This window comes from Hyperolius riggenbachi, chromosome 7, assembly GCF_040937935.1.
Source record: "Hyperolius riggenbachi isolate aHypRig1 chromosome 7, aHypRig1.pri, whole genome shotgun sequence".
In the NCBI taxonomy this organism is placed as follows: domain Eukaryota; kingdom Metazoa; phylum Chordata; class Amphibia; order Anura; family Hyperoliidae; genus Hyperolius; species Hyperolius riggenbachi.
In genome coordinates this window covers 2,555,416-2,581,532 of record NC_090652.1, presented here as the reverse complement: position 1 = coordinate 2,581,532, position 26,117 = coordinate 2,555,416, and the positions used below count along the sequence as shown (strand labels likewise).

The window sequence follows — 26,117 nt, the reverse complement described above, 5'->3', positions numbered from 1 at the left end:
TCACTGACTGTCCTCACAGGAGCTCACAATCTAATCCTACCATAGCCATAGTGTAATGTCCTACCATATTATTATTATTATTATGTATTTATATAGCACTGACATCTCCTGCAGCACATTACAGAGTACATAGTCATGTCACTGACTGTCCTCAGAGGAGCTCACAATCTAATCCTACCATAGTCATAGTCTAATGTCCTACCATATTATTATTATATATTTATATAGCACTGACATCTTCTGCAGCACATTACAGAGTACATAGTCATGTCACTGACTGTCCTCAGATGAGCTCACACTCTAATCCTACCATAGTCATAGTGTAATGTCCTACCATATTATTATTATTATGTATTTATATGGCACTGACATCTTCTGCAGCACATTACAGAGTACATAGTCATGTCACTGACTGTCATCAGAGGAGCTCACACTCTTATCCTACCATAGTCATAGTGTAATGTCCTACCATATTATTATTATGTATTTATATAGCACTGACATCTTCTGCAGCACATTACAGAGTATATAGTCATGTCACTGACTGTCCTCAGAGGAGCTCACACTCTAATCCTACCATGGTCATAGTCTAATGTCCTACCATATTATTATTATGTATTTATATAGCACTGACATCTTCTGCAGCACATTACAGAGTACATAGTCATGTCACTGACTGTCCCCAGAGGAGCTCACACTCTAATCCTACCATAGTCATAGTCTAATGTCCTACCATATTATTATTATGTATTTATATAGCACTGACATCTTCTGCAGCACATTACAGAGTTGTGATTAGGGGTGTGGCAGCCATTTCCCCTGTCAGCGGTCCTCCCGTTCATTTGGCGATATCTTTAATACCACATATCGCACCTAAATGATCATTAGTGACAGATATGACAGGTGTAGCCGGCAGGTGATCCACGTCACAAAGCAAACATCTGAGTGAAGTCACAGGCAAATCCCTATTGTCCCCTGTGCAGCCTCCCTCTCCTCCTCCTCTCGGTCACACACCTCCTTGTAGAAAACAGGAAGAGACAGACCTGCGTAGCAGGTATTCCCTCCAGCGACCGAGCAGACTCGCCCCACGGAACAGGTATTTCTTTCCGTTATTAACCCCCGGTGTGTCTGTCCCGCCATCGCTGCGACTCGCTGTGACAATCGCAGATCAGAGGGCGAGGAACGCAGATCAGCAGCGATGGGAGCAGCTCAGTGTGCAACAAAGTCACTGGAGTAAGAAGGGTTAGATATGGTGGATATAGTTCCTGTTCTGTGATCGTGTTTCTCAGTTCCTGGGAATAAGAATCACCGATATCTCTGGCCTCCTGTTTTATATGGGTGATATCTCGGGAAAAGTATTGTTCAAAGGGAACCCGAGATAAGAGGGATATGGAATCTGACATATTTATTTAATTGTAAACAATGCCAGTTGCCTGGCAGTCCTGCTGATCTTCTGGCATAAGTAGTGTCTGAGTCAGAACCCTGGAACAAGCATATGGCTAATCCAGTAAATCCTAACTTCTCTGATTCAAGAGTACCTGATGTACTGCATGCTTGTTCAGGGGTTATGGCTAGAAGTATTAGAGGCAGAGGATCAGCAGGACAGCCAGGCAACTGGCATTGTTTAAAAGGAAATAAATATGGCAGCCTCCATATCCCTCTCACTACAGGTGTCCTTTAAGTTGTGCCTTTCCCTCTGCCCCGATGATTAGACAGTGACTAGCATGAGGTGCTGCAGGTCATTGCCTGTCTCCACTGCAGCCACTTACCCCGACAGGCCCACCTATAGAAGAAGTACTAATAATCACCTGATATGATCATTACTGACTGTCCCCAGATAGCCATTACAGGGGGGAAAGACTACATCACTAAGGGCAACTTTCATGTGCTCCTCCATGTACAGCAGCCCCTCTCCCATTCCATGTGCAGCCCCCTCCTCCACGTGTATCATCCATGTACAGCAGCCGCCCTCCCATTCCATGTGCAGCCCCCTCTTCCATGTGTAACATCCATGTACAGCAGCCCTCTCCCATTCCATGTGCAGCCCCCTCTTCCATGTGTAACATCCATGTACAGCAGCCCTCTCCCATTCCATGTGCAGCCCCCTCTTCCATGTGTAACATCCATGTACAGCAGCCCCTCCCATTCCATGTGCAGCCCCCTCTTCCATGTGTAACATCCATGTACAGCAGCCCCTCCCATTCCATGTGCAGCCCCCTCTTCCGTGTGTAACATCCATGTACAGCAGCCCCCCTCCCATTCCATGTGCAGCCCCCTCTTCCATGTGTAACATCCATGTACAGCAGCCCTCTCCTATTCCATGTGCAGCCCCCTCCTCCATGTGTAACATCCATGTACAGCACCCCCTCCTATTCCATGTGCAGCCCCCTCCTCCATGTGTATCATCCATACACAGCAGCCCCTCCCATTCCATGTGCAGCCCCCTCTTCCATGTGTAACATCCATGTACAGCAGCCCCCCTCCCATTCCATGTGCAGCCCCCACTTCCATGTGTATCATCCATGCACAGCAACCCCTCCCATTCCATGTGCAGCCCCCTCTTCCATGTGTAACATCCATGTACAGCACCCCCTCCTATTCCATGTGCAGCCCCCTCCTCCATGTGTATCATCCATGCACAGAAGTCCCCACTCCCATTCCATGTGCAGCCCCCTCCTCCATGTGTATCATCCATGCACAGCAGCCTCTCTCCCATACCATGTGCAGCCTCCCTTTCTATGTGTAACATCCATGTACAGCAAGGGCACCTCTTAGGCCTTGTTCACATTATGAATCGCCCAGCGCTTTTTTAAGCGCTGAGCAATTTTCTGTGATTTTTAAAATCGCCTTTCCCTACACTTTCTAAGCACTTAGAAAACAGGATTTTTTTTCACTTCCTGATGTCAGTCAGGAAGTGAACTCTTGTACCCGGAAATGAATAAATACAATGGGCTTGATTCACAAAGCGGTGCTAACCTAGTTAGCACGCCTAAAGACTTTTAGGCATGCTAACCTTTGCACTAGCTGAGTTAGCACCGCTTTGTGCTGCTGATCGCGTGCAAAGTCCCGCGCGCAAAGTTTTGAGCACGCAATCGCGCAGGTGCGCAGGCAAAGTCGCATAGGGTTTAATGGCGCTGCGTGCGTAAAACTTTACTTGCGTAAAGTTTTACGCGCGCAAAACTTTGCGTGCAAAACTTTGCGCGTGAGTTTATTTTTATAATAATATATAATAATGGGCTTTTCACCAGGGTGCTAACTGTTAGCACCGCTTTGTGAATCAAGCCTAATCAAGCGCTGGGGAAATCGCTATGCAAGGCACTTTTTCAAGCGCTTTGCGATTTCTTTATACCTTCCATTATAGACAAATCACCCAAAAAATGGTGCAGGCAGCGCTTTGGTGAGCAGATCAGAATCGGGCCGCTCATATGTGAACTCTCTCAGAGGGAATCATTGCACAAGTGCTTTTAGGGCAATTTCTGAAATCGCCTGCGCTCAAAAAACACCCGCAAATGCCCGTAGTGTGAACAAGCCCTTAGTCTATTAGCAATCGATGTGTGACGGCTGGGATGGGTGCTATGGGGGCACTTTGGTGTCTCAGCCTTGGGTGCTGGAGGACCTTGTCCCAGCTCTGTCTGTATAGTAAGAGGTTGGGGGGGCGCACAGCTACGGGCCCCCTTTTGCTGCAGGGGTGGCGCCCCTTATAGACACACCCATGTCTGTCGTTCTTCCCCCACTGATCACTGGAGCAGACGTGGAGGAGGAGTCATAGATATGGCAGCAGCATCGAGACGTACAAATACGTTCTTACTCCAGTTATAACTGCAGAAAGTGTTGGTGTGATGGTTAGCTGGGACCAGCATGACCTGACAGATTGCAGCTCTCGAGTAATGTTTAGCCAGGATTGGGTGCGGTCCACTGGTCTACGCACATATACCAATCGCGCTCTGTTAACCCTCGAAGCTCTGTGCTAGCACCTCTCCAATCCCTTATAAATTCAGCGACACACCTCATTCACCTCTCCACACGCTCTTCCGATGCAGCCCCACTGTGCCGTTCTCTCCACTGGTTACCCATTACCCAGAGGATCCAGTTCAAACTCCTGACTCTAACATACAAAGCCCTCCTAAAGTTTACTGTTTTTGTCACAATATTTGTGCTGCTTGAAACTCTGCTGTACATTTGTTAGTTGTATCTATGTTCCCCTTGTCGTCTTATTGTGCTTTGTAAAGTGCTGCGGAATATGTTGGCGCTATATAAATAAATAATAATAATAACAGGGTGACGAGTATAAACTTGGCCATACACCATTCAATGTTTACGTTATTTATCGACCTGAGAAATCTGATCAAACTTTCAACTTGATCGAATAATCAGGAGGATCTCACCAATATACCGCACGCTTATGATCGATTTTTCCAACAATATCAAACAAATGATCAAATAGAAATTTCAGTGTTATTTTTCTGTCTGATTTTCCTGGCACATCAGATCAGATATTTATCTTAAAAAATGGAGAAAACATTTGTTTTTTTCTTTCTTGAAAAATGATTTTCAATTTCTTATACAATCGATTAGTTGGAAAACAAAAACGGGAAAATCTGCAGAATCCCAGCACTGCTCCAGATTGAACTATAAGAGATTGAGGTCAGTTTATGAGGGATTAAATACACAAGCTATCGCCCAACAGCATGTACTGTTCAGTGGAGAGGGGGAGGGATGATGGGCGGAGCACAGGCAAGAATTGCCCAGTGGGCGGGGTAAAACGTAAAACAATACACTTGTTTATTCTCGTCCATTGTCTGATGGGGCGGGTCACTATATAATATGGGGTGTCTGTAACATGAGAGTGATAAATGACTATCTGAAGATTATCTGCGGAGTGTACGAGGCTCTGTGCAGCCATACACGGATCAGGATTGGCCAGATTCGGTAAGCGGCCAATTATCGCTCAGACAGATGAGGTGGATAAATTCCCTAAACAATGTCTGACCCGAGCTTCTGCTACAAGCAATAGATTAGACTCAGGGCCCTTCCACGATTTTCAAGTGTTTTTGAGTCCGGGTTTTGATGCAATTTCCAGGTGCGATCGACGGGCACAATTGCGCTTACTGATGTTTAAAGAAAGAAAAAAACGCAGAAAGTTTTTTTAATGAAATGGGAGGTAACACCGCCAATCACAAAGCGCGGCATTTGCTATGCGATTTGCATGCGTTCGCATTCATTGAACCTGATGGTGAGCGCAGGGAAACTGCAGCAGGCATTACGACTGCGACTGAGTGTAAAACGTATCGCAGAACTCTGTACAGGGCACCGCGATTATTCTGCGAATCCCGGTTTCCTTCCGATTGGGGAAACGCACGCACTGAAAATCGGACAGAAGCGCATGCAGTGTGGAAGATCATTTTTGAGAGGTAAGATTTTAAAGGACACCGGAGGTGACGTGTGACAGGATGAGATAGACATGGGTATGTACAGTGCCTAGCACACAGATAACTAGGCTGTGTTCCTTTTTTACTTTCTCTGCCTGAAAGAGTAAAAAATCAGGTATGCAAGTGACAGTTTCTGGCCAGGTTGAGATAGTGTTACCCTCACTGATAAGGAATTACAGCCATAAGACAATTTCCTGGTAGAAAATGGCTTCTGAGAGCAAAAAAAGAGGGGCAATACTTCATAGATTTTAGCTCTGACAACCTTCGATGAACGTGTCATTGAAAACAGGCCATGAAACAGTAAAAACTTAAAAATTAGATTTAAATATAAAATAAAACGGTGGGATAGCTTAAAAAGTCGTTTTTAGGAGAAGGAGGATAGATACACTTGTTTATCACATAATTTTTTTTTTCACCTTGGATGTGCTTTAAATATCAGGTTTTCCAGCATAACCTTACTGAGAAGGAGGGAGGGGTCACCTGGCTCGCGGTTTACAGACATGTGATGGAGGGGGGGGGGGGCTACTGACTGTTACACCCCAGACTACAGCACCAATGAGGAGCTAGTACAGCAATGAGAGGTCAGACCCCCGGGTGCCGGAGTCCTGGGGTGCTTGGTAACCTCCGTCCTACTTCATCACTGGATACTACTAATCTAATATTGCTCACTGCACTGCAAGTCTAAGCAACTGGTAATGTGGTCAGTGGCGGCTTCAGCTTAAAATTTGGGGGGGCACAATGAGTGGCTGGTGGGGCTCATTTGTATGATCAAAATCGATGTGTGTAGGGCGAGCTTTAGCTATTTCTTTCCTAACTCAGGTGATAAAATGAAGTCTAACTAGTTCAGCAATGACAGGAACCAAATTTAACCAACTCAGAACTCAGAGGCTTTTGAGCAGAGCAGATTATCCAAATGATGGTGCTATTATGGAGGAAAAGGCACCTACAGATGTACTTGGCTAGTTGGCTGGCAGGCTTTAATCCTTACTTGCTAGTAAGCTGCTCCTGTGTGGACAGATCACTGACAAATCATTCCAACCCCCAGCCTGTGTCTGAGGACTCTACAAGCAAGGGGAGGGGGGCGGAACAGGAGGGAGAGAAACACTGTGTGTGTAATTCTTTATCTTAGTAGCTAAGCATGGCTACAGACTAGAGCTTGTATTCTACAGGCAGGACATTTTGAATCAGGATAATACCATTTATTGGCTAATTTAAAAGAAAAAACAGTAAGCTTTCTGCTACTAAGTCTTCTTCAGACTTGGACTAGAACATACAATTAGAAGAAGGTAGAGATTTTATTTTTTTTGCAGATATAAATGTCAGCCAGATATGTTAATTACAGGGGATCTTGCAAGGATTGTGAGGTATTTATGGCAAACAGATAAGACCCTTGGTTTACTTAATGCCTGCATAGGCTCAGGCAGTCTGGTTGTCATTATTATTATTATTATTATTTAGTATTTATATAGCGCCGACATATTACGCAGCGCTGTACAATGTATATATATATATATATATATATATATATATATATATATATCTTGTCACTAACTGTCCCTCAAAGGAGCTCACAATCTAATCCTTACCATTGCCATATGTTTATATTATGTAGTGTAGGTACTGTAGTCTAGGGCCAATTTTAGGGGGAGTCAATTAACTTATCCGTATGTTTTTGGAATGTGGGAGGAAACCGGAGTGCCCGGAGGAAACCCACGCAGACACAGAAAGAACATACAAACTCTTTGCAGATAGTGCCCTGGCTGGGATTCGAACCAGGGACCCAGCGCTGCAAGGCGAGAGAGCTAACCACTACGCCACCGTGCTGCCCATGTTAGGTGTTGCTGGCTTGTATTTCATGCTTATTGAGGCAGTAGTGCTTTTGTACAGATTTGATATACTGTATAACATGTAGTCTCTTATTTGGTTTTTAAGTGTTTTTAAATTGTCTTTTTGTCCTTTAGGCTGGTTTCACAGTGGGACGTTGAAGTCCCCCGTTACAGCAGCCAGTAACGCAGCCTAACTCACAGCACTGTAAAATCAATGTGCTGTTCACAGTGCACACGTTGCATTACATAGTAACGCAGCACGTTTACAAAGTGCTGCATACTGTATGTTATACTGGGCTAAGCAGCATTAGACTGTTTGCACATGCTCAGTAATGTTGGAGGAGGAGGTCTCCCCTCTGCCAGCCACATGGCTAATTAATAATCACTGCACTGCAGAGACTCCTGGTGGGACTGTAGTATTGTCCGGATCATGAAGGAATCATTCATTTGATCCGGATTTTTTTTGTGAGTCGAATCATCCGGATCACCACAATGAAAGATTCGGTTCACAGTGGATGTCTGTCTGGAAGAAACAGGGACATACAGAATGTACAGTGCAGGGAAAGTCCTGTCCTGCTAGTCATTTCACCCAGTCTGCTTCCCTAGTAAAATGATTCAAATAATTTGGTTCAAAGATCCGGATCATTTCAATAATCCGATTCAAATGATCCGAATCCTTAAAAAGATCCGGACTTCCTATCACTAACCTGGAGCGGCTGCTTTGAGAGCTGCATAACGCAGCTCAATCTGACGTCCAACTTCAACACCACCATGCGTTGCGTTAGGGGCACATTATGCGACCATAACGTCCCCTAAAACGCAACGTCTTGGTGGGAAAGTAGCCTAAAGGATACCCGAAGTGACATGATGAGCTAGACGTGTCTGTACAGTGCCTAGCACACAAATAACTAGGCTGTGCTCTTTTTTTTTTCTTTCTCTGCCTGAAAGAGTTAAAATATGCAAGTGACAGTTGGGTCGGACTTGGTCAGACTATAGCATAACCCTCACTGATAAGGAATTACAGCTATAAAACACTTTCCTGTCAGTAAATGGCTTCTGAGAGCAAGAAAGAGATAAAAAGGGTCAATAATTCATAGATTTGAGCTCTGTCATACGTCAATGAAGGTGTGATTGAATAAAGACAATAAAACAGTAAAAACTTAAAAGCTAGATTTAAATATGAAATATAACTGTGGGGTATCTAAAAAAAAGCAATTTTTAGGAGAAGGAGGATAGATACAACTGTTTTTCTCATCCGTTTATTATCACCTCGGATGTTCTTTAATAAAGATAGTTCATCATCTCTATATTAATTGTGGATTTTTTCCAATATGGATGCCTTTTTCTTGGTTATCCATACATAGAGCCAGGCTGACATGGAGAGTTTTCTTACAGACCCTCTCCTGTTCATTGTACACTGCTGGAGCCTGGAAACAGGTAGCTGTATGTTACTGAGGGGGGCGCTGGGAGGGGTACGGTGATCCGAAAGCTGCCCATACACTGTGTCAATTTCCTGCCGATATACAGCAGATTCGATCACTGCGATCGAATCTGCTGTGAAATCGATAGCGCAAATGTTGACCAATTTATCGATTTCCATCCAAAATCGATCAATTCATTTGATCTGTCACGGTGGAAGATGTAGCTCGATCGCTGGCGGGTTGAGAGCGCGTCATTAGCAGCGATTGACCGACGCAGCATAGCGGCAGTGATACATTACCTGTCCGCTGGCACGAGTCTCCGGTCCGTGCTGACACTTTCTCCGGCTGGCCCGTCTCCTCCTTACTTCCTGTCTCCTTCTGTGACAAGCCAATGTTCAAACAGTAGAGCGCCCTCTATTCTTTGTACTTCCGCTCGTCACAGGATGGGACAGGAAGTGAAGAGGAGACAGGCTAGCTGGAGAAAGTGTCAGCACAGACTGGGGACTCGCGCCAGCGGACAGGTCATGTATCACTGCTGGCCAGGGGAGCACATGGGGGGCGGTGAGCAGGCGGCAGATCCACAGGTTGTGAAAGGATTTCAAGCTGAAATCGATTCAAAATCTGTGTGCAGTGTATGGGCAGCTAATAGATCCCTCTATGATCAGATTCCATCAGAGAGGGATCTATCTGTTGGTCGATTTGTTGGCAATCGACCAGTGTATGGCTGCCTTAAAGAGAACCAGAGATGAAGCACCCTCATGTATTTTACCTTATAAATCAGTGGGAACATGACAGTAAACACCTAATCTGCTCTTTGTTTCATTGTTCTCTGTTTAATTTGCCTGTTATCACCTCTGATAAGAATCCCGACTGAGCAGTCGGTCTGACTTTGCTACAGAATGATTATAGCTGAGACTGTGTTCTTTGGTGTCTTTTCAAGTCCAAGCCTGCCCCCTGCTGGCTCTGCTCAGGAATCATTATAGCTGAGTCATTATAGCAAAGCCAGACTCAATGCTCAGTCCGGGATTCTTATCTCAGCTAGATAACAGACACTTTTAGCAGTGAGGATGAAACAGAGAGCATGGTATGTGTTTTCTCTAATGTTCCCACTGATTTCTATGGTAAAATACATGAGGGTGCTTCATCTCTGGTTCACTTTAACTATTTCCTGGAAACAATAAATAAAATGATGTGAAATCAGTCAGAGAGGGCTTTGTGAGATGCTGGATGTACGATATCATGCAACAAAGTGCACATTTATTCAGCAGAGTTCAGGCAAGTCACAGAATGACTCGCACTCTAATATTAGGATGATTTCTAGGCTAATGTGAGGCCAATTATTCTACCGGCTATAGAAATTATTGCTGCAATATTATTTTGTTCTAAAAGGAATTGTGACTCATTTTCGTCAAACAAAATGTAAAAAATAAATAAATAAATAAAGTAATGAAGAAAAACAAAAATCTCATTATTTAGCTTTGGCTTCGTATTCCAGGTATGCTGTGCGGAGGGGGGGGGGGGAAGAAGGGCGCAGTGGGGGAGGGCACAGCGGGGGAGGGTGGGCAAAATTCACAGAAATCCATTTCAAAGCTGTAATTTGTATGAAATGCACTTGAGTGTCAGCATGTGGTGTACTTTCTCAAACTATCGCTTTTACGCAGAAACGGTTCGCATTCTGACGATTTCACGCCTCTGCGGTCTTCCACGTGGCTCGCAGAATTTACTGCCACTTAAGCAGCCATATGAGGCCACGTGCGCTCATGTCTTCCTCTGAGTGAGTTCAGCCATGGATGGGATCAGATCTGGGGGAGTTTGGGAGAAGGGAAGAGGGTATAGAGAGGATTTGGGGGTTCGGAGTGGGTTCAGTAATGGTGGGAGACACATTAGGGGGAGTCCGGGAGAAAGGGGTACAGAGAGGATTTGGGGGTACAGAGAGGATTTAGGCATTCTAAGTGGGGAAAGGAGGGCACAGAGAGGATTTGGGGGTTTTAAATGTGTTCAGTAATGGAGGGGGTCAGATAAGGGGGAGTTTGTGAGAAGGGGTTTCAGAGAGGATTTGGGGGTTCTGAGTGTGTTCAGTAATGGAGGGGGTCAGATCAGGGGGAGCAGAGCCGGGACAAGGTCCTTCAGCACCCAAGGCTGAGACACCAAAGTGCTCCCCTCCATCCCTGCCACCCCAGCCTCACACACTGATTGCTATTAGACTAAGAGGCGCCACAGGGCCCACAACCTCCCCAACACATTAATCTCTAGTTATCTGGCTTGCAGTCACTGCTATGTATCCCCTTTTCTTATTTCTTTCTGCTTCAAACACAATTAGGAATGACAGCTGAATGAGTTGAGCGCCCCCTCCTATACTGCGCCCTGAGGCTGGAGCCTCTCCAGCCTCTGCCTCGGCACGGCCCTGAGGGGGAGTTTGGGAGAAGGGGGGTTTCAGAGAGGATTTGGGGTTCTGAGTGGGCAGAAGTTGGTACTGCTGAGATTTTCCAGGGACAGTCAGCCAGGCCCACGCTGCAGTTTTATTAGAATTTGTTTTTTTCTGGTACTTTTGAATGTAACATTTGCATTTGTAACCGGTTTTTCTAGTTTCTTGTTTCTGTTAATTATTTGTAAGTTCTGAGTATTTATGAGGAAGTGTTTCGGATTATTTAGTATAAAGTCATCAGGTTTTACTTCCTGATCTTATTATTCCTCATGTTTAGCTGTATAATTTCTGACATTTTGTACCGTCTCCTAAATTGTATATTTAATGTTTGTGTATGAAAATCAAATGTATACAAAGCACTGCTGTAAAGTCGAATTAGCTGGATAATAAAGTCACGTGACTTCTCTAGCTCCTCCTCCTAGCAGTGCAGCTCTCCTTTCCCTGAATAATAGATCTAGTATAGTTGGAAGAGATTCCCTAACTTTTAAAAGGTAGTCTACAGCCCAGTACCCCTAAAACCCTCCCTAAATCACCTTAATTTCACCTTCCCTTTTATTATCACTATTATTATTATTGACGAGGACTTGATCCAGTGCAGCCTTTTCCCAAAGAACGCAGAGCGGGAAGGAGCAACTGTGCCTGTGTGAGCTGCCAATATGCATCAACAAGCTCTTTTTTGGGGGCCAAAATGCTGGAACGGAGGGGCAAAGGAAGCCTCTTTTGGATCCAAAGCGTTCCCCTGATCAGATGAGTACCTAATAAGGGCAATTTTTTTCCCCTTACAGGTACACGTTACGGATTAGGCACCACCAAGGGGTATGAGTATGGATTAAACATCTTCTGCAGCACTTTACAGAGTACATAGTCATGTCACTGACTGTCCTCAGAGGAGCTCACACTCTAATCCTACCATAGTCATAGTCTAATGTCCTACCATATTATTATTATGTATTTATATAGCACTGACATCTTCTGCAGCACATTACAGAGTACATAGTCATGTCACTGACTGTCCTCAGAGGAGCTCACAATCTAATCCTACCATATTAATATTATTATGTATTTATATAGCACTGACATCTTCTGCAGCACATTACAGAGTACATAGTCATGTCACTGACTGTCCTCAGAGGAGCTCACACTCTAATCCTACCATAGTCATAGCCTAATGTCCTACCATATTATTATTATGTATTTATATAGCACTGACATCTCCTGCAGCACATTACAGAGTACATAGTCATGTCACTGGCTGTCCTCAGAGGAGCTCACACTCTAATCCTACCATAGTCATAGTCTAATGTCCTGCCATATTATTATTATGTATTTATATAGCACTGACATCTTCTGCAGCACATTACAGAGTACATAGTCATGTCACTGGCTGTCCTCAGAGGAGCTCACACTCTAATCCTACCATAGTCATAGTCTAATGTCCTACCATATTATTATTATTATGTATTTATATAGCACTGACATCTTCTGCAGCACTGTACAGAGTACATAGTCATGTCACTGACTGTCCTCACAGGAGCTCACAATGTAATCCTACCATAGTCATAGTCTAATGTCCGCCTATATTATTATTATTATTATTATGAAATTATTTAGCACTGACATCGTCTGCAGCACTATACAGAGTACATAGTGATGTCACTGACTGTCCTCAGAGGAACGTACCCTCTAATCCTACCATAGTCATAGTCTAATGTCCTACCATATTATTATTATGTATTTATATAGCACTGGCATCTTCTGCAGCACTTTACAGAGTACATAGTCCTGTCACTGACTGTCCTCAGAGGAGCTCACAATCTAATCCTACCATAGTCATAGTCTAATGTCCTACCATATTATTATTATGTATTTATATAGCATTGACATCTTCTGCAGCACTTCCCAGAATACATAGTCATGTCACTGACTGTCCTCAGAGGAGCTCACACTCTAATCCTACCTTAGTCATGTTTAATGTCCTCCCATATTATTATTATGTATTTATATAGCACTGACATCTTCTGCAGCACATTACAGAGTACATAGTCATGTCACTGACTGTCCTCAGAGGAGCTCACCCTCTAATCCTACCATAGTCATGTTTAATGTCCTCCCATATTATTATTATGTATTTATATAGCACTGACATCTTCTGCAGCACATTACAGAGTACATAGTCATGTCACTGACTATCCTCACAGGAGCTCACAATCTAATCCTACCATAGTCATAGTCTAATGTCCTACCATATTATTATTATGTATTTATATAGCACTGACATCTTCTGCAGCACATTACAGAGTACATAGTCATGTCACTGACTGTCCCCAGAGGAGCTCACAATCTAATCCTACCATAGTCATAGTGTAATGTCCTACCATAATATTATTATGTATTTATATAGCACTGACATCTTCTGCAGCACTTCCCAGAATACATAGTCATGTCAAAGACTGTCCTCAGAGGAGCTCACAATCTAATCCTACCATAGTCATAGTCTAATGTCCTATCATATTATTATTATGTATTTATATAGCACTGACATCTCCTGCAGCACATTACAGAGTACATAGTCATGTCACTGATTGTCCTAAGAGGAGCTCACACTCTAATCCTACCATAGTCATAGTGTAATGTCCTACCATATTATTATTATGTATTTATATAGCACTGACATCTTCTGCAGCACATTACAGAGTACATAGTCATGTCACTGACTGCCCTCAGAGGAGCTCACACTCTAATCCTACCATAGCCATAGTCTAATGTACTACCATATTATTATTATGTATTTATATAGCACTGACATCTTCTGCAGCACTTCCCAGAGTACATAGTCATGTCCTCAGATGAACTACGTATAGTCTAAGGCCATATATAGGAGGTAGTGCGTTAACTCACCAGAATATTTTCATACCTCCCAACTTTTTGAGATAAGAAAGAGGGACACTTAAGCCACGCCCCTGTCACACCCCTGATCAAGCCCCTGACACACACCTAGTCACGCATACCATAAAGATTTCATAAGAAAAATATGTTGTTTTATAATTAAAACCACACTGGTCCTTTCTATCCTGGTTCATTTTCCTTCATATTAACAATTTAAAATTAGTAATATATTAATTTAAGGGATGGGAATAAAGTTTAGAGTCAAACACATTTTTTAGTAGAGAAATATATATATATTTACATAGAAAGAGGGACAATGTCCTGAAAGAGGGACACATTAGGAGGAAAGAAGGACAGAGGGACAGTTGGGAGCTATGTATTTTTGCTGGAGTAAACCTGAGTGCCTAGAGAAATCCCACACTTGGGGGGAACATACAAACTCCATGCAGACAGTGTCCTGGTGCATACTTGAACATGGGGCCCAGCACTGCAAGGTGAGAGTTCTGTCCATTATGCCTCCAGTGCTGCCAGATGAGACTGAGGGAGACCACCAATTATCTGGTAGCTAAAATAACCAGAACTCTCCTACCAACCTTCTCATGGGGGAGGGGGGGGGTGGGATGTTATCAGTGGCCAATAAAGGGTCCCTGGATGGGTTTCTGATAATGGATAGGGGGTGCTAAGGAGATTTTCCAGTTTACCCCTATTGAAAAAACAGTTAATGAGATAGGGGATCAGGAGGTGTGGCCTAGGGCAGAGCTGTGATCAGGAGGTGTGAACTAGGGTGGAGCTGTGGTCAGGAGGTGTGGCCTAGGGTGGAGCTGTGATCAGGAGGTGTGGCCTAGGGTGGAGCTGGCCAGAGGGGCTGGCATCCAGTAGAGTTGGGTGGAGTCTGGAGAGCTCTCCGCTATGCACAGACACATCAGCTATAAAGTAACCATTCTCCCGCCATCTTTGTCTATTCCAGGGCAGTGATTGGCTGAGGTGACCACGCCCTCGCACCTCCCCGCACCATGTCTACCACAGCGAGCATCAATCAACAGCTGCAGGACCAATGGAACGATCTGTACGGCCGCCTGACCAGCAAACAATTCTTCCAATCAGACTGGGACATCGCTGCCTTCTCCATCTTCTTCGCATTCATAGGTGAGAGGCCAGTACCTATAACACACATACATTACATTATATTATACATACACATCCATATATTATACTAACAGGGCCTCTTTATTGTATCCTGCTATATGTCACTACAGGGCCTCTTTACTGCATTCTGCTATATATCACTACAGGGCCTCTTTACTGCATTCTGCTATATGTCACTACAGGGCCTCTTTACTGCATTCTGCTATATGTCACTACAGGGCCTTTTTACTGTATTCTGCTATATGCCACTACAGGGCCTCTTTACTGCATTCTGCCATATGTCACTACAGGGCCTCTTTACTGCATTCTGCTATATGTCACTACAGGGCCTCTTTACTGCATTCTGCTATAGGTCACTACAGGGCCTCTTTACTGCATTCTACTATAGGTCACTACAGAGCCTCTTTACTGCATTCTGCTATATGTCACTACAGGGCCTCTTTACTGCATTCTGCTATATGTCATTACAGGGCCTCTTTACTGCATTCTGCTATATGTCACTACAGGGCCTCTTTACTGCATTCTGCTATATGTCATTACAGGGCCTCTTTACTGCATTCTGCTATATGTCACTACAGGGCCTCTTTACTGCATTCTGCTATATGTCACTACAGGGTCTCTTTACTGCATCCTGCTATATGTCACTACAGGGCCTCTTTACTGCATTCTGCTATATGTCACTACAGGGGCTCTTTACTGCATTATATTGTCACTACAGGGCCTCTTTACTACATCCTGCTATATGTCACTACAGAGCCTCTTTACTGCATTCTGCTATATGTCACTGCAGGGCCTCTTTACTACATCCTACTATATGTCACTACAGGGCCTCTTTACTGAATTCTGCTATATGTCACTACAGGGCCTCTTTACTGCATTCTTCCATATGTCACTACAGGGCCTCTTTACTGCATTCTGCTATATGTCACTACAGGGGCTCTTTACTGCATTTTGCTGACAGGGCCTCTTTACTGCATTCTGCTATATTTCAAAACAGGGCCTCTTTACTGCTTTCTGCTATATGTCACTACAGGGCCTCTTTACTGCATTCTGCTATATGTCACTACAGGACCTCTTTACTGCATTATATTATATGTCACTACAGGGCCTCTTTACTGCATTCTGCTACAGTATATGTCACTACATGGGCTCTTTACTGCATTCTGCTATATGTCACTACACTACAGGGCCTCTTTACTGCATTCTGCTATATGTCACTACAGGGCCTCTTTACTGCATTCTGCTATATGTTACTACAGGGCCTCTTTGCTGCATTCTGCTATATGTCACTACAGGGCCTCTTTACTGCATTCTGCTATATGTCACTACAGGGCCTCTTTACTGCATTCTGCTATACGTCACTACAGGGCCACTTTACTGCATTCTGCTATATGTCACTGCAGGACCTCTTTACTGCATTATATTATATGTCACTACAGGGCCTCTTTACTGCATTCTGCTACAGTATATGTCACTACATGGGCTCTTTACTGCATTCTGCTATATGTCACTACAGGGCCTCTTTACTGCATTCTGCTATACGTCACTACAGGGCCACTTTACTGCATTCTGCTATATGTCACTGCAGGACCTCTTTACTGCATTATATTATATGTCACTACAGGGCCTCTTTACTGCATTCTGCTACAGTATATGTCACTACATGGGCTCTTTACTGCATTCTGCTATATGTCACTACACTACAGGGCCTCTTTACTGCATTCTGCTACAGTATATGTCACTACATGGGCTCTTTACTGCATTCTGCTATATGTCACTACACTACAGGGCCTCTTTACTGCATTCTGCTACAGTATATGTCACTACATGGGCTCTTTACTGCATTCTGCTATATGTCACTACACTACAGGGCCTCTTTACTGCATTGTGCTATATGTCACTACAGGGCCTCTTTACTGCATTCTGCTATATGTCACTACAGGGCCTCTTTACTACATGCTGCTATATGTCACTACAGGGCCTCTTTACTGCATTCTGCTATATGTCACTACAGGGCCTCTTTACTGCATTCTGCTATATGTCACTACAGGGCCTCTTTACTGCATTCTGCTATATGTCACTACAGGGCCTCTTTACTGCATTCTGCTATATGTCACTACAGGGTCTCTTTACTGCATTCTGCTATATGTCACTACAGGGCCTCTTTACTGCATTCTGCTATATGTCACTACAGGGCCTCTTTACTGCATTCTACTATATGTCACTACAGGGCCTCTTTACTGCATTCTGCTACATGTCACTGTTATGGCCACAGCTGCAGCTGTCAGTGACCCCCCTTCCCCCCTCCCCCCCTAGCAGTGACGCAGTCCTTCCCGGCATTGTCAGATACTCACCTGCTCCTCTGCTCCCCAGGGCTGATTCTGGTGCTGATTATCCTTGTGCTGATCCGCTGCTTCTGCTGCTGCTGCTGTGACTGTGACTCCCATGTGGATAAGGTAAGGCAGGCCCAGCTTGTCTGCAGCTCCTCCTGTGACGTCTGATTATCTGTGTAGGAGCTGTGACAGACATCAGCTACTCCAGGGACACAGTGTCATCAGTGCAGGATTGTAAATGAATAGTCACAATTTAGGCTACATACACACTTGAGATAAAAGTCTTTGGAAAATGAAAGATCACAGACCAATTTTACCCCCTTCCATGTAGGATGAGAGCCATACTCTACACAGTCTATTCTATGGAGCTGCACTCCCCATCAGACAGAAATCTTACCCCCTTCCATGTAGTATGAGAGCCACACCTACACAGTCTATTCTATGGAGCTGCACTCCTCATCAGATAGAAATCTTACCCCCTTCCATGTAGTATGAGAGCCATACTCTACACAGTCTATTCTATGGAGCTGCACTCCCCATCAGACAGAAATCTTACCCCCTTCCATGTAGTATGAGAGCCACACCTACACAGTCTATTCTATGGAGCTGCACTCCCCATCAGACAGAGATCTCACCCCCTTCCATGTAGTATGAGAGCCACACCTACACAGTCTATTCTATGGAGCTGCACTCCCCATCAGACAGGAATCTTACCCCCTTCCATGTAGTATGAGAGCCATACTCTACACAGTCTATTCTATGGAGCTGCACTCCCCATCAGACAGAAATCTTACCCCCTTCCATGTAGTATGAGAGCCACACCTACACAGTCTATTCTATGGAGCTGCACTCCCCATCAGACAGGAATCTTACCCCCTTCCATGTAGGATGAGAGCCATACTCTACACAGTCTATTCTATGGAGCTGCACTCCCCATCAGACAGAAATCTTACCCCCTTCCATGTAGTATGAGAGCCACACCTACACAGTCTATTCTATGGAGCTGCACTCCCCATCAGACAGAAATCTTACCCCCTTCCATGTAGTATGAGAGCCACACCTACACAGACTATTCTGTGGAGCTGCACTCCCCATCAGACAGAAATCTTACCCCCTTCCATGTAGTATGAGAGCCGCACCTACACAGTCTATTCTATGGAGCTGAACTCCCCATCAGATAGAAATCTTTGCAAGATGCTGCACACACAGATGCTGTACACATGCAACAGATCAGTATCTGCAAAAGATCTGTTCCTGCAAAATGCATTGTAGTCCATATCTGCAGATCCGCATACACACCTTGTTTAACGGACTTCATCTGCAGATCAGATTCACAAGGATGGATCTTCGGATCTGCAGATGATTGTCTGATCTGCACATGAATGTCCGTTAAACAAGGTTTGTATGAGGATCTGCAGATATGGACTACAATGCATTTTGCAGGAACGGATCTTTTGCAGATACTGATCTGTTGTGTCTGTACAGCATCTTTGTGTGCAGCATCTTGCAAAGATTTCTGTCTGATGGGGAGTGCAGCTCCATAGAATAGACTGTGTAGGTGTGGCTCTCATACTACATGGAAGGGGGTAAGATTGGTCTGTGATCTTTCATTTTCCAAAGACTTTTATCTCAAGTGTGTATGCAACATTACTCTAGGGCCCTGTCCCAAGCAAGAACATCAGAGGAGCACTACAATGAAAAATTGTACATTTTACAATAAATGTGTTTGCATTCATGTAAAAGGTACATTTTGTGCTAACACAATTATCCAATCAGTACTGCTACCAGTGCATGAATAAAGACCAATTGTGTTGTGTGACTATATATGAGTACAACAGGTCAACGTCCACAATAATTGTGGGTAGTGCAGCTGCAAATAGGGGCGGACGCACACTGTTTATCATTATTGCTCTTTAAAAGGAACATTTAGGGCTTGTTCAGACTATGCGCGCTGCCGAAATGCGCGTTGCATTTCGATCGCACAGCCATCTGTGCTACATGATCTGAACGAGGCCTTACCTGAGACAGGACTGGCGCTACCATTAAGGCAAGGGGGGCAATTGCCCCCAGGCCCCAGAGCCCTGGGGGGCCCCCAAGCATCTCTTATTTAAAAATATGATTTGTCCCAGGTGGTGCGGGTGCTGCGGGACATGAGGCAGCGACAGGCAGGGCTTCTCCGAGTGCTCCCCCATCTGCAAATATCCAGAAATGAAGCACAACGGAAAGAATCGGTATAACTCACCTGTCAGCATCGCTTGGGAAGTTCAGCAAGCCTTCTCTACTTTGCACAGTTTAGCATCTCCTCTCTGCTGCCCTCTAGTGGCGCCTCTCAGTACTGTGCCGCGGGAGGAATCAGAGATGACACACTGTGACTGTGCGACGTGGAGAAGATTTCCTGAGGCTCACGATGATGCTGACAGGCAGGGCTAGGCCGAGGCAGAGGTGAGAGAGGCTCCAGCCTCAGGGCGCAGTGTAGGAGGGGGTGTAGGGCGAGGCAGAGGCAAGAGAGGCTCCAGCCTCAGGGCGCAGTGTAGGAGGGGGCGCAGGGCAGGGCAGAGGCGAGAGAGGCTCCAGCCTCAGGGCGCAGTGTAGGAGGGGGCGCGGGGCGAGGCAGAGGTGAGAGAGGCTCCAGCCTCAGGGCGTAGTGTAGGAGGGGATGCAGGGCGGGGCAGAGGCGAGAGAGGCTCCAGCCTCAGGGTGCAGTGTAGGAGGGGGCGCAGGGCAGAGGCGAGAGAGGCTCCAGCCTCAGGGCGCAGTGTAGGAGGGGGCGCGGGGCGAGGCAGAGGTGAGAGAGGCTCCAGCCTCAGGGCGTAGTGTAGGAGGGGGTGCAGGGCGGGGCAGAGGCGAGAGAGGCTCCAGCCTCAGGGCGCAGTGTAGGAGGGGGCGCGGGGCGAGGCAGAGGTGAGAGAGGCTCCAGCCTCAGGGCGTAGTGTAGGAGGGGGTGCAGGGCGGGGCAGAGGCGAGAGAGGCTCCAGCCTCAGGGCGCAGTGTAGGAGGGGGCGCGGGGCGAGGCAGAGGTGAGAGAGGCTCCAGCCTCAGGGCGTAGTGTAGGAGGAGGTGCAGGGCGGGGCAAAGGCGAGAGAGGCTCCAGCCTCAGGGCGTAGTGTAGGAGGGGGTGCAGGGCGGGGCAGAGGCGAGAGAAGCTCCAGCCTCAGGGCACAGTGTAGGAGGGGGTGCAGGGCCAGGCAGAGGCGAGAGAGGCTCCAGCCTCAGGGCGCAGTGTAGGAGGGGGCGCGGGGCGAGAGAGGCTCCAGCCTCAGGGCGCAGTGTAGGAGGGGGTGCAGGGCCAGGCAGAGGCGAGAGAGGCTCCAGCCTCAGGGCACAGTGTAGGAGGGGGTGCAGGGCCAGGCAGAGGCGAGAGAGGCTCCAGCCTCAGGGCGCAGTGTAGGAGGGGGCGCGGGGCGAGAGAGGCTCCAGCCTCAGGGCGCAGTGAAGGAGGGGGCACACAACTCACTCAGCTATCATTCCCCTATTGTGTTTGAAGCAGAGAGCAGGGGAGCCTCTAGCCATTTTGTCACTCCAGGCGAGGAAGCCTGTGGCGCCTCCCCCCTCTTTGGCGGCGTTCCAAAATGATGGGATATACCCGGGGGAGGGGACACCAGTTTATGTGTATGACCACACCCCAGCCTGGTCCCACCCATGAGGACCCCCACAGTCACTGGACTTTAAGATATCATTTGCAGGGGCGTTGCTAGGATCCTAAGAGATCTGGGGTACTTGTGGTTGGTGTGGTCACACGCCACAATGTGGGAGTGGTCATGGGTGGAGCCACATTTGAACACATGACCATAACAGCAGTCTAAGTAGGCCTTTCCCAGCAGATTGTTGGATGAAGCCCCCTCTCCATTGCAGCATGCCGGCTGGTCTGGAGAAATCCTCTGTAGCTGGCGATTCTTCCCCCTAGCATCCGAGAATCAGACACTAGAAGCTCTGGCATCTGATGTAATCTCTGACACTAGGGGGAGAAGCCAGGAAGAGAAGATGTCTGCAGAATCTGGAGACCAAGCGGCCACTGATCTTCAGGGCTAGCATTTGGCACTTCGGTTGCAATCTTCTGCTTTACATCTTCTGGCACGGTCGTACATCTGTTGTTTTACCTGATTTTATCTTGCAGTGTGTATGTGGCTTAATGCTGGGTACACACCATACAACTTCAATTGACCGGATCGAGCTGATTATTTCTGACATGTTCGATTGGTTCCCGATGGAACGCAATCAATTTTGGGAAGGTTTCATTGAAAAGTCGATCCCACTATCGACTGGGAGCTGCTTGGACATGTACACACTATACAACTTCCTGTCAGATTGCCTATCGATCTGATTGGAGATTGTATGGTGTGTGCCCAGCATTAGTATGTGAGACAGAGGTTTCCTTCCCCTCATTATCAGCAGAGAAGCCTCCAGGAGCTGTAATGTGTATCTACAGATAGGAGGCGACACCTGGCTTATCTCTCCAGAGTCAGATAACACACATATACTGCTCCACATAGCTATGCCTTTATGACCAGCATTGTATGGAGCTGAACTCTTGCACAGGACAGGAGGAAAACAGTGATATGTACCCTGTATGTATTTAGAGAGTTTAGCCTGTCTAATTTACCCTCATCTGTGTCTAATCACCAGTGTAATCTGATCTCTCCCTGTGTCAGCTGACTGCCACAGCACAGCAGCTAATTTGTAAACACGGGATGTTAACCCTATGTCTGCTTCCATGAAAGCAGGAAGTAGACACACTGCAGATTTATTGTAGGATTTGTATCAGCTGTAACAAATAAATATTTTTCTTTAAAGCTTATTATGCTGTTGCTTATCTTTTAGAGCAATGCTGGCATTCCCTGGTCCTTCCTTATGTAGCAACAAATACACCTGATCTGAAGGATGGAGCCCTTTATCAGAGGGAGGGAAGTGGTAGTAGGGCCCCCTGACAGCTCTGTGCCCCCCGGCAGTCACATGGGCTCCTCCCCCTCTAGTTACATCGCTGGTCCCTTCCATTATTAATCTCTAATTATCATGAGTCCCTGTGAGAGCTGATGAGGTCGCTGTGCTCCATGTCAGGAATGGAAGCCATGTTGTTGGTGACAGTCAGTGGTGCTCCCCCAATCACTACTATGACTCCGCCCAGTCCTGAATTGCTCGTGATCGTCAACACGGGTACAAAACGGCTATCCGACTCGAATTCGGCTACGAGTTTAATAGCCCATGGAATCACGAGTTCATGATTCGCGATTAAAAACCCGCCGATTTTACCGGTCAATAGCAAAGCCCCCTTTAAATACCAGAAGCCCCAAATTTGCAGGTTATGTTAAGAAGAAAAGTGGGAATAAGGGGACTTTTTTTTTTCAAAAAGACCTTCTAGTTTTTGAGAAAATCGATTTTAAAGTTTCAGGCCTCTTCACGTTAGAAAATGTCACAACGCAGAGTAACACACAGCAATACTAAGTCTGAGCGACATTCACAGTGCTCACGTTGCGTTAGTGTGTAACGTGTAGCGTTATTAGAAAGTGCTGCATGCTGTGCGTTATACATGTTATTAGCTGCGTTACACTGTTTGCACATGCTCAGTAATGACCTGGTAGCATACTTGTCATTGCCTGTATGCTCTACTGTATGTGACCGTAACAGGGCATAGAGTTGCATTATGACATCTTTGGGACGTTGCGTTAGTGTGTAACGTGTAGTGTTATTAGAAAGTGCTGCATGCTGTGCGTTATACACGTTATTAGCTGCATTGGACTGTTTGCACATGCTCAGTAACTTGCAAACATACTTTTCATTGCTTGTATGCTCTACTGTATGCGACGATAACAGGGCATTAAAGAGAACCCGAGGTGGGAATTACTAATACTATTGGGGCACAGAGGCTGGTTGCGCACACTAAGACCAGCCTCTGTTGCCCCATCGTGTGCCTCCATGTCCCCCCTGCTCGCCGCTATAGACCCCGCAGTGCTGGCGACACGCAGCGCGTCGCCAGCACAATGTTTACCTAAGCGCTGTCTGTCAGCACCACTCCCCCGCCTCCTCCGCATCGGCGCACCCGCCCGTGTCCCTTCCCTCCCGCTGATAGGAGGGAAGTGACGCGGGCGGGTAGCGGCGATGCGGGGGAGCGGCGCTGACTGACAGCGCTTAGGTAAACATTGGGCTGGCGACGCGCTGCGTGTCGCCAGCACTGCGGGGTCTATAGCGGGGGGGACATGGAGGCACACGATGGGGCAACAGAGGCTGGTCTTAGTGTGCGCAACCAACCTCTGTGCCCCAATAGTATTAGTAATTCCCACCTCGGGTTCTCTTTAAAGAGAACCAGAGATGAAGCACCCTCTTGTATTTTACCTTATAAATCAGTGGGAACATGACAGTAAACACCTAATCTGATCTTTGTTTCATTGTTCTCTGTTTAATCTGACTGTTATCACCCCTGATAAGAATCCCCGACTGAGCACTCAGGCTGCTCAGTCTAGCTTTGCTACGGAAAGATTATAGCTGAGTCTATCTTCTGTGGTGTATTTTCAAGCCCAAGCCTGCCCCCTTGTGGCTCTCCTATAATGACTCAGCTATAATTATTCCCTGCAAAGCCAGACTGAATGCTCAGTCCGGGATTCTTATCACAGCTGATAACAGACACTTTTAGCAGTGAGGATGAAACAGAGAGCATGGTAAGTGTTTTCTCTAATGTTCTTACTGATATACATAGTAAAATACACACGTCTCTGGTTCCCTTTAAGTTGCTTTGGGGTGTTGCGTTGTAATTTGCGTTGCGACTTTAACGTCGCATAAAAACGCAACGTCCTACTGTGAGAAAGTCCTCAAAGGAAAAAATTATACATTAAAATGCGGAAAATGACAGTTAATGAAGCAAAACCCGCAGACTTTAGCGGTTAATTGCACAGCCCCCTTACATGCTAGAAACACCACATTTGCCAGAGATGTTAAAAAGAACAGTGGGAAAAAATAATATTTTCCTATTTAAAAAAAAAAAATTCTATGTTCAGAAGGTGGAAAATTTAGAAAAGAATGACGCGCAGTCCCCCACCCAGCATATTTAACCCCTTGTCCCCATGCAGGCTGCCCTCTTAATTTTATTTAAGGGGGCTTTGCTATTAACCGTTAAAGTCGGCAGGTTTTAATCAGGAACTTGTTACTCGTGATCACGACTCGAGTAACGCATGTATCATGAGTGAATTCCTGATCGGCATTCGTGATGGAAAGCCGATCACTATTGCCGATTACGAGCTTGAAATCGGCAAAAACGGCTCGTGATCACGAGTTCATGATGAGCAACCCTGGTGACAGTGTCTCAGCAGACACCATTATTCCACTGACCATACATCATACATCATACATCCACTGACCATACCATGGATGGTAGAGCTATACTCACCTGTCATTATGTCTCCCTGTCTCTCCGCAGAGGAAGTACACACAGAAAGTGGGTGTGGACAACATGGCGCTAGAGCCTTAGCCCCGCCTTCAGCTTCTGACGGACAGCCTCTGCAACCAATGAAAGAGAGTCGCTGAATGATGATGTAATGAAGCTGACCGTATTTATAGGAAGAACAGAATTGTAGAACTGTAAGAGGAATCCTGAAGAGGAAGCCGTGTGGATTCTGTCTGTCTGTCTGTCCCATGTCTGTCTGTCATGATGATCCTATGGCCTCACTGGAGGAGCGAGCGTGCCGCCAGTGATGTCACCTGATTTGTATTTTATTACCAGCACCAGCGCAAGGACAAACACAGCAAAACCGGAGACACCCCTAAGAGCAGACAATTTTGATTAGCCAATGGATGACATCTTACCTACACAATCTGTTCCTGGTACTCAAAATCTATAAAATAGGTCAGATTAGCCAATCAAAATTGGATGTGTGTGTGCACCCTAATCTGTGATGTGTGAGTTTCTGCGGTGACCCTAGCATGAGGTCGCGACCCCTGGCTTGTATGTGCGGCTATTACAGTAACTCGGTATGGAGTGAAGCCAGAGGATGAGGATGACAACCAGATCTATGGCTACATGGGCACCACCACGGGTCAGTCAGTGGATAACCTCATACACAGGAGTCTATCTGCCTGGCTGTAACCGATCTCTTGTCTCCGGGATCCGATGAAGTCCAGGGGAATGAAAAACAATCAGAACCCTTTCTGCACCTGATCCAATGTTTGCATTGAGCAGTCAGGCTCCAATCATCGCACACCTCCTACAGGCAGGTCAGATTTCCCTCCAAAAGCTGCTGGTGCAACCTCCGCCCTTCAGCAGGTGACACAGCCTAGACCACGCCTCCTTTGTGCTGAAGGTGGGGCATAGATTTCCCTCCAAAACCTGCCAGTGCAAGCTCCGCCCTTCAGGAGGTGACACAGCCTAGACCACGCCTCCTCCATGCTGAAGGGGACATAGAGAATTAAAGAGAGATTTTTTTTAAATCTGTAATGACAGTGGACGCAGCGGACACTTCAAGAGCCTGTAACAACCTTATTGCACAATCCATTTTGTAACAAATCTTGCTGTCTTCTAGCCTTGCAATACCGCATCTAATGAAAATGAAGATCTGATATTTATAATCTCCCATGAAATGAAACAATGTAAAGCTGGCCATTTAATTGCTGATTATGTTTATTACAATAATTTATTGAAAATTGAAATAAAAAGATGTTAAACAGCC

At 46.0% G+C, this 26,117-nt stretch overlaps 1 protein-coding gene across 1 annotated transcript; it reads left to right on the top strand.

The window, feature by feature from the left end:
• Positions 1–1,014: 1,014 nt before the first annotated feature.
• Positions 1,015–26,117, top strand: SMIM22 (small integral membrane protein 22). Its single transcript, XM_068243488.1, has 4 exons — positions 1,015–1,096; positions 14,955–15,133; positions 17,507–17,589; positions 24,872–26,117. The coding sequence occupies exons 2-4, from the start codon at positions 15,001–15,003 to the stop codon at positions 24,920–24,922; spliced, it is 267 nt and encodes an 88-aa protein (XP_068099589.1). The 5' UTR covers positions 1,015–1,096; positions 14,955–15,000; the 3' UTR covers positions 24,923–26,117.

What these genes read in the sequence shown, in the direction of transcription:
- SMIM22 (XM_068243488.1), top strand. Translation starts at nt 15,001, where the DNA reads ATGTCTACCACAGCGAGCATCAATCAACAGCTGCAGGACCAATGGAAC. An exon ending in CATCTTCTTCGCATTCATAG is followed by an intron (nt 15,134 to 17,506) that starts GTGAGAGGCCAG and finishes TCTGCTCCCCAG; the next exon opens with GGCTGATTCTGGTGCTGATT. An exon ending in GTGACTCCCATGTGGATAAG is followed by an intron (nt 17,590 to 24,871) that starts GTAAGGCAGGCC and finishes GTCTCTCCGCAG; the next exon opens with AGGAAGTACACACAGAAAGT.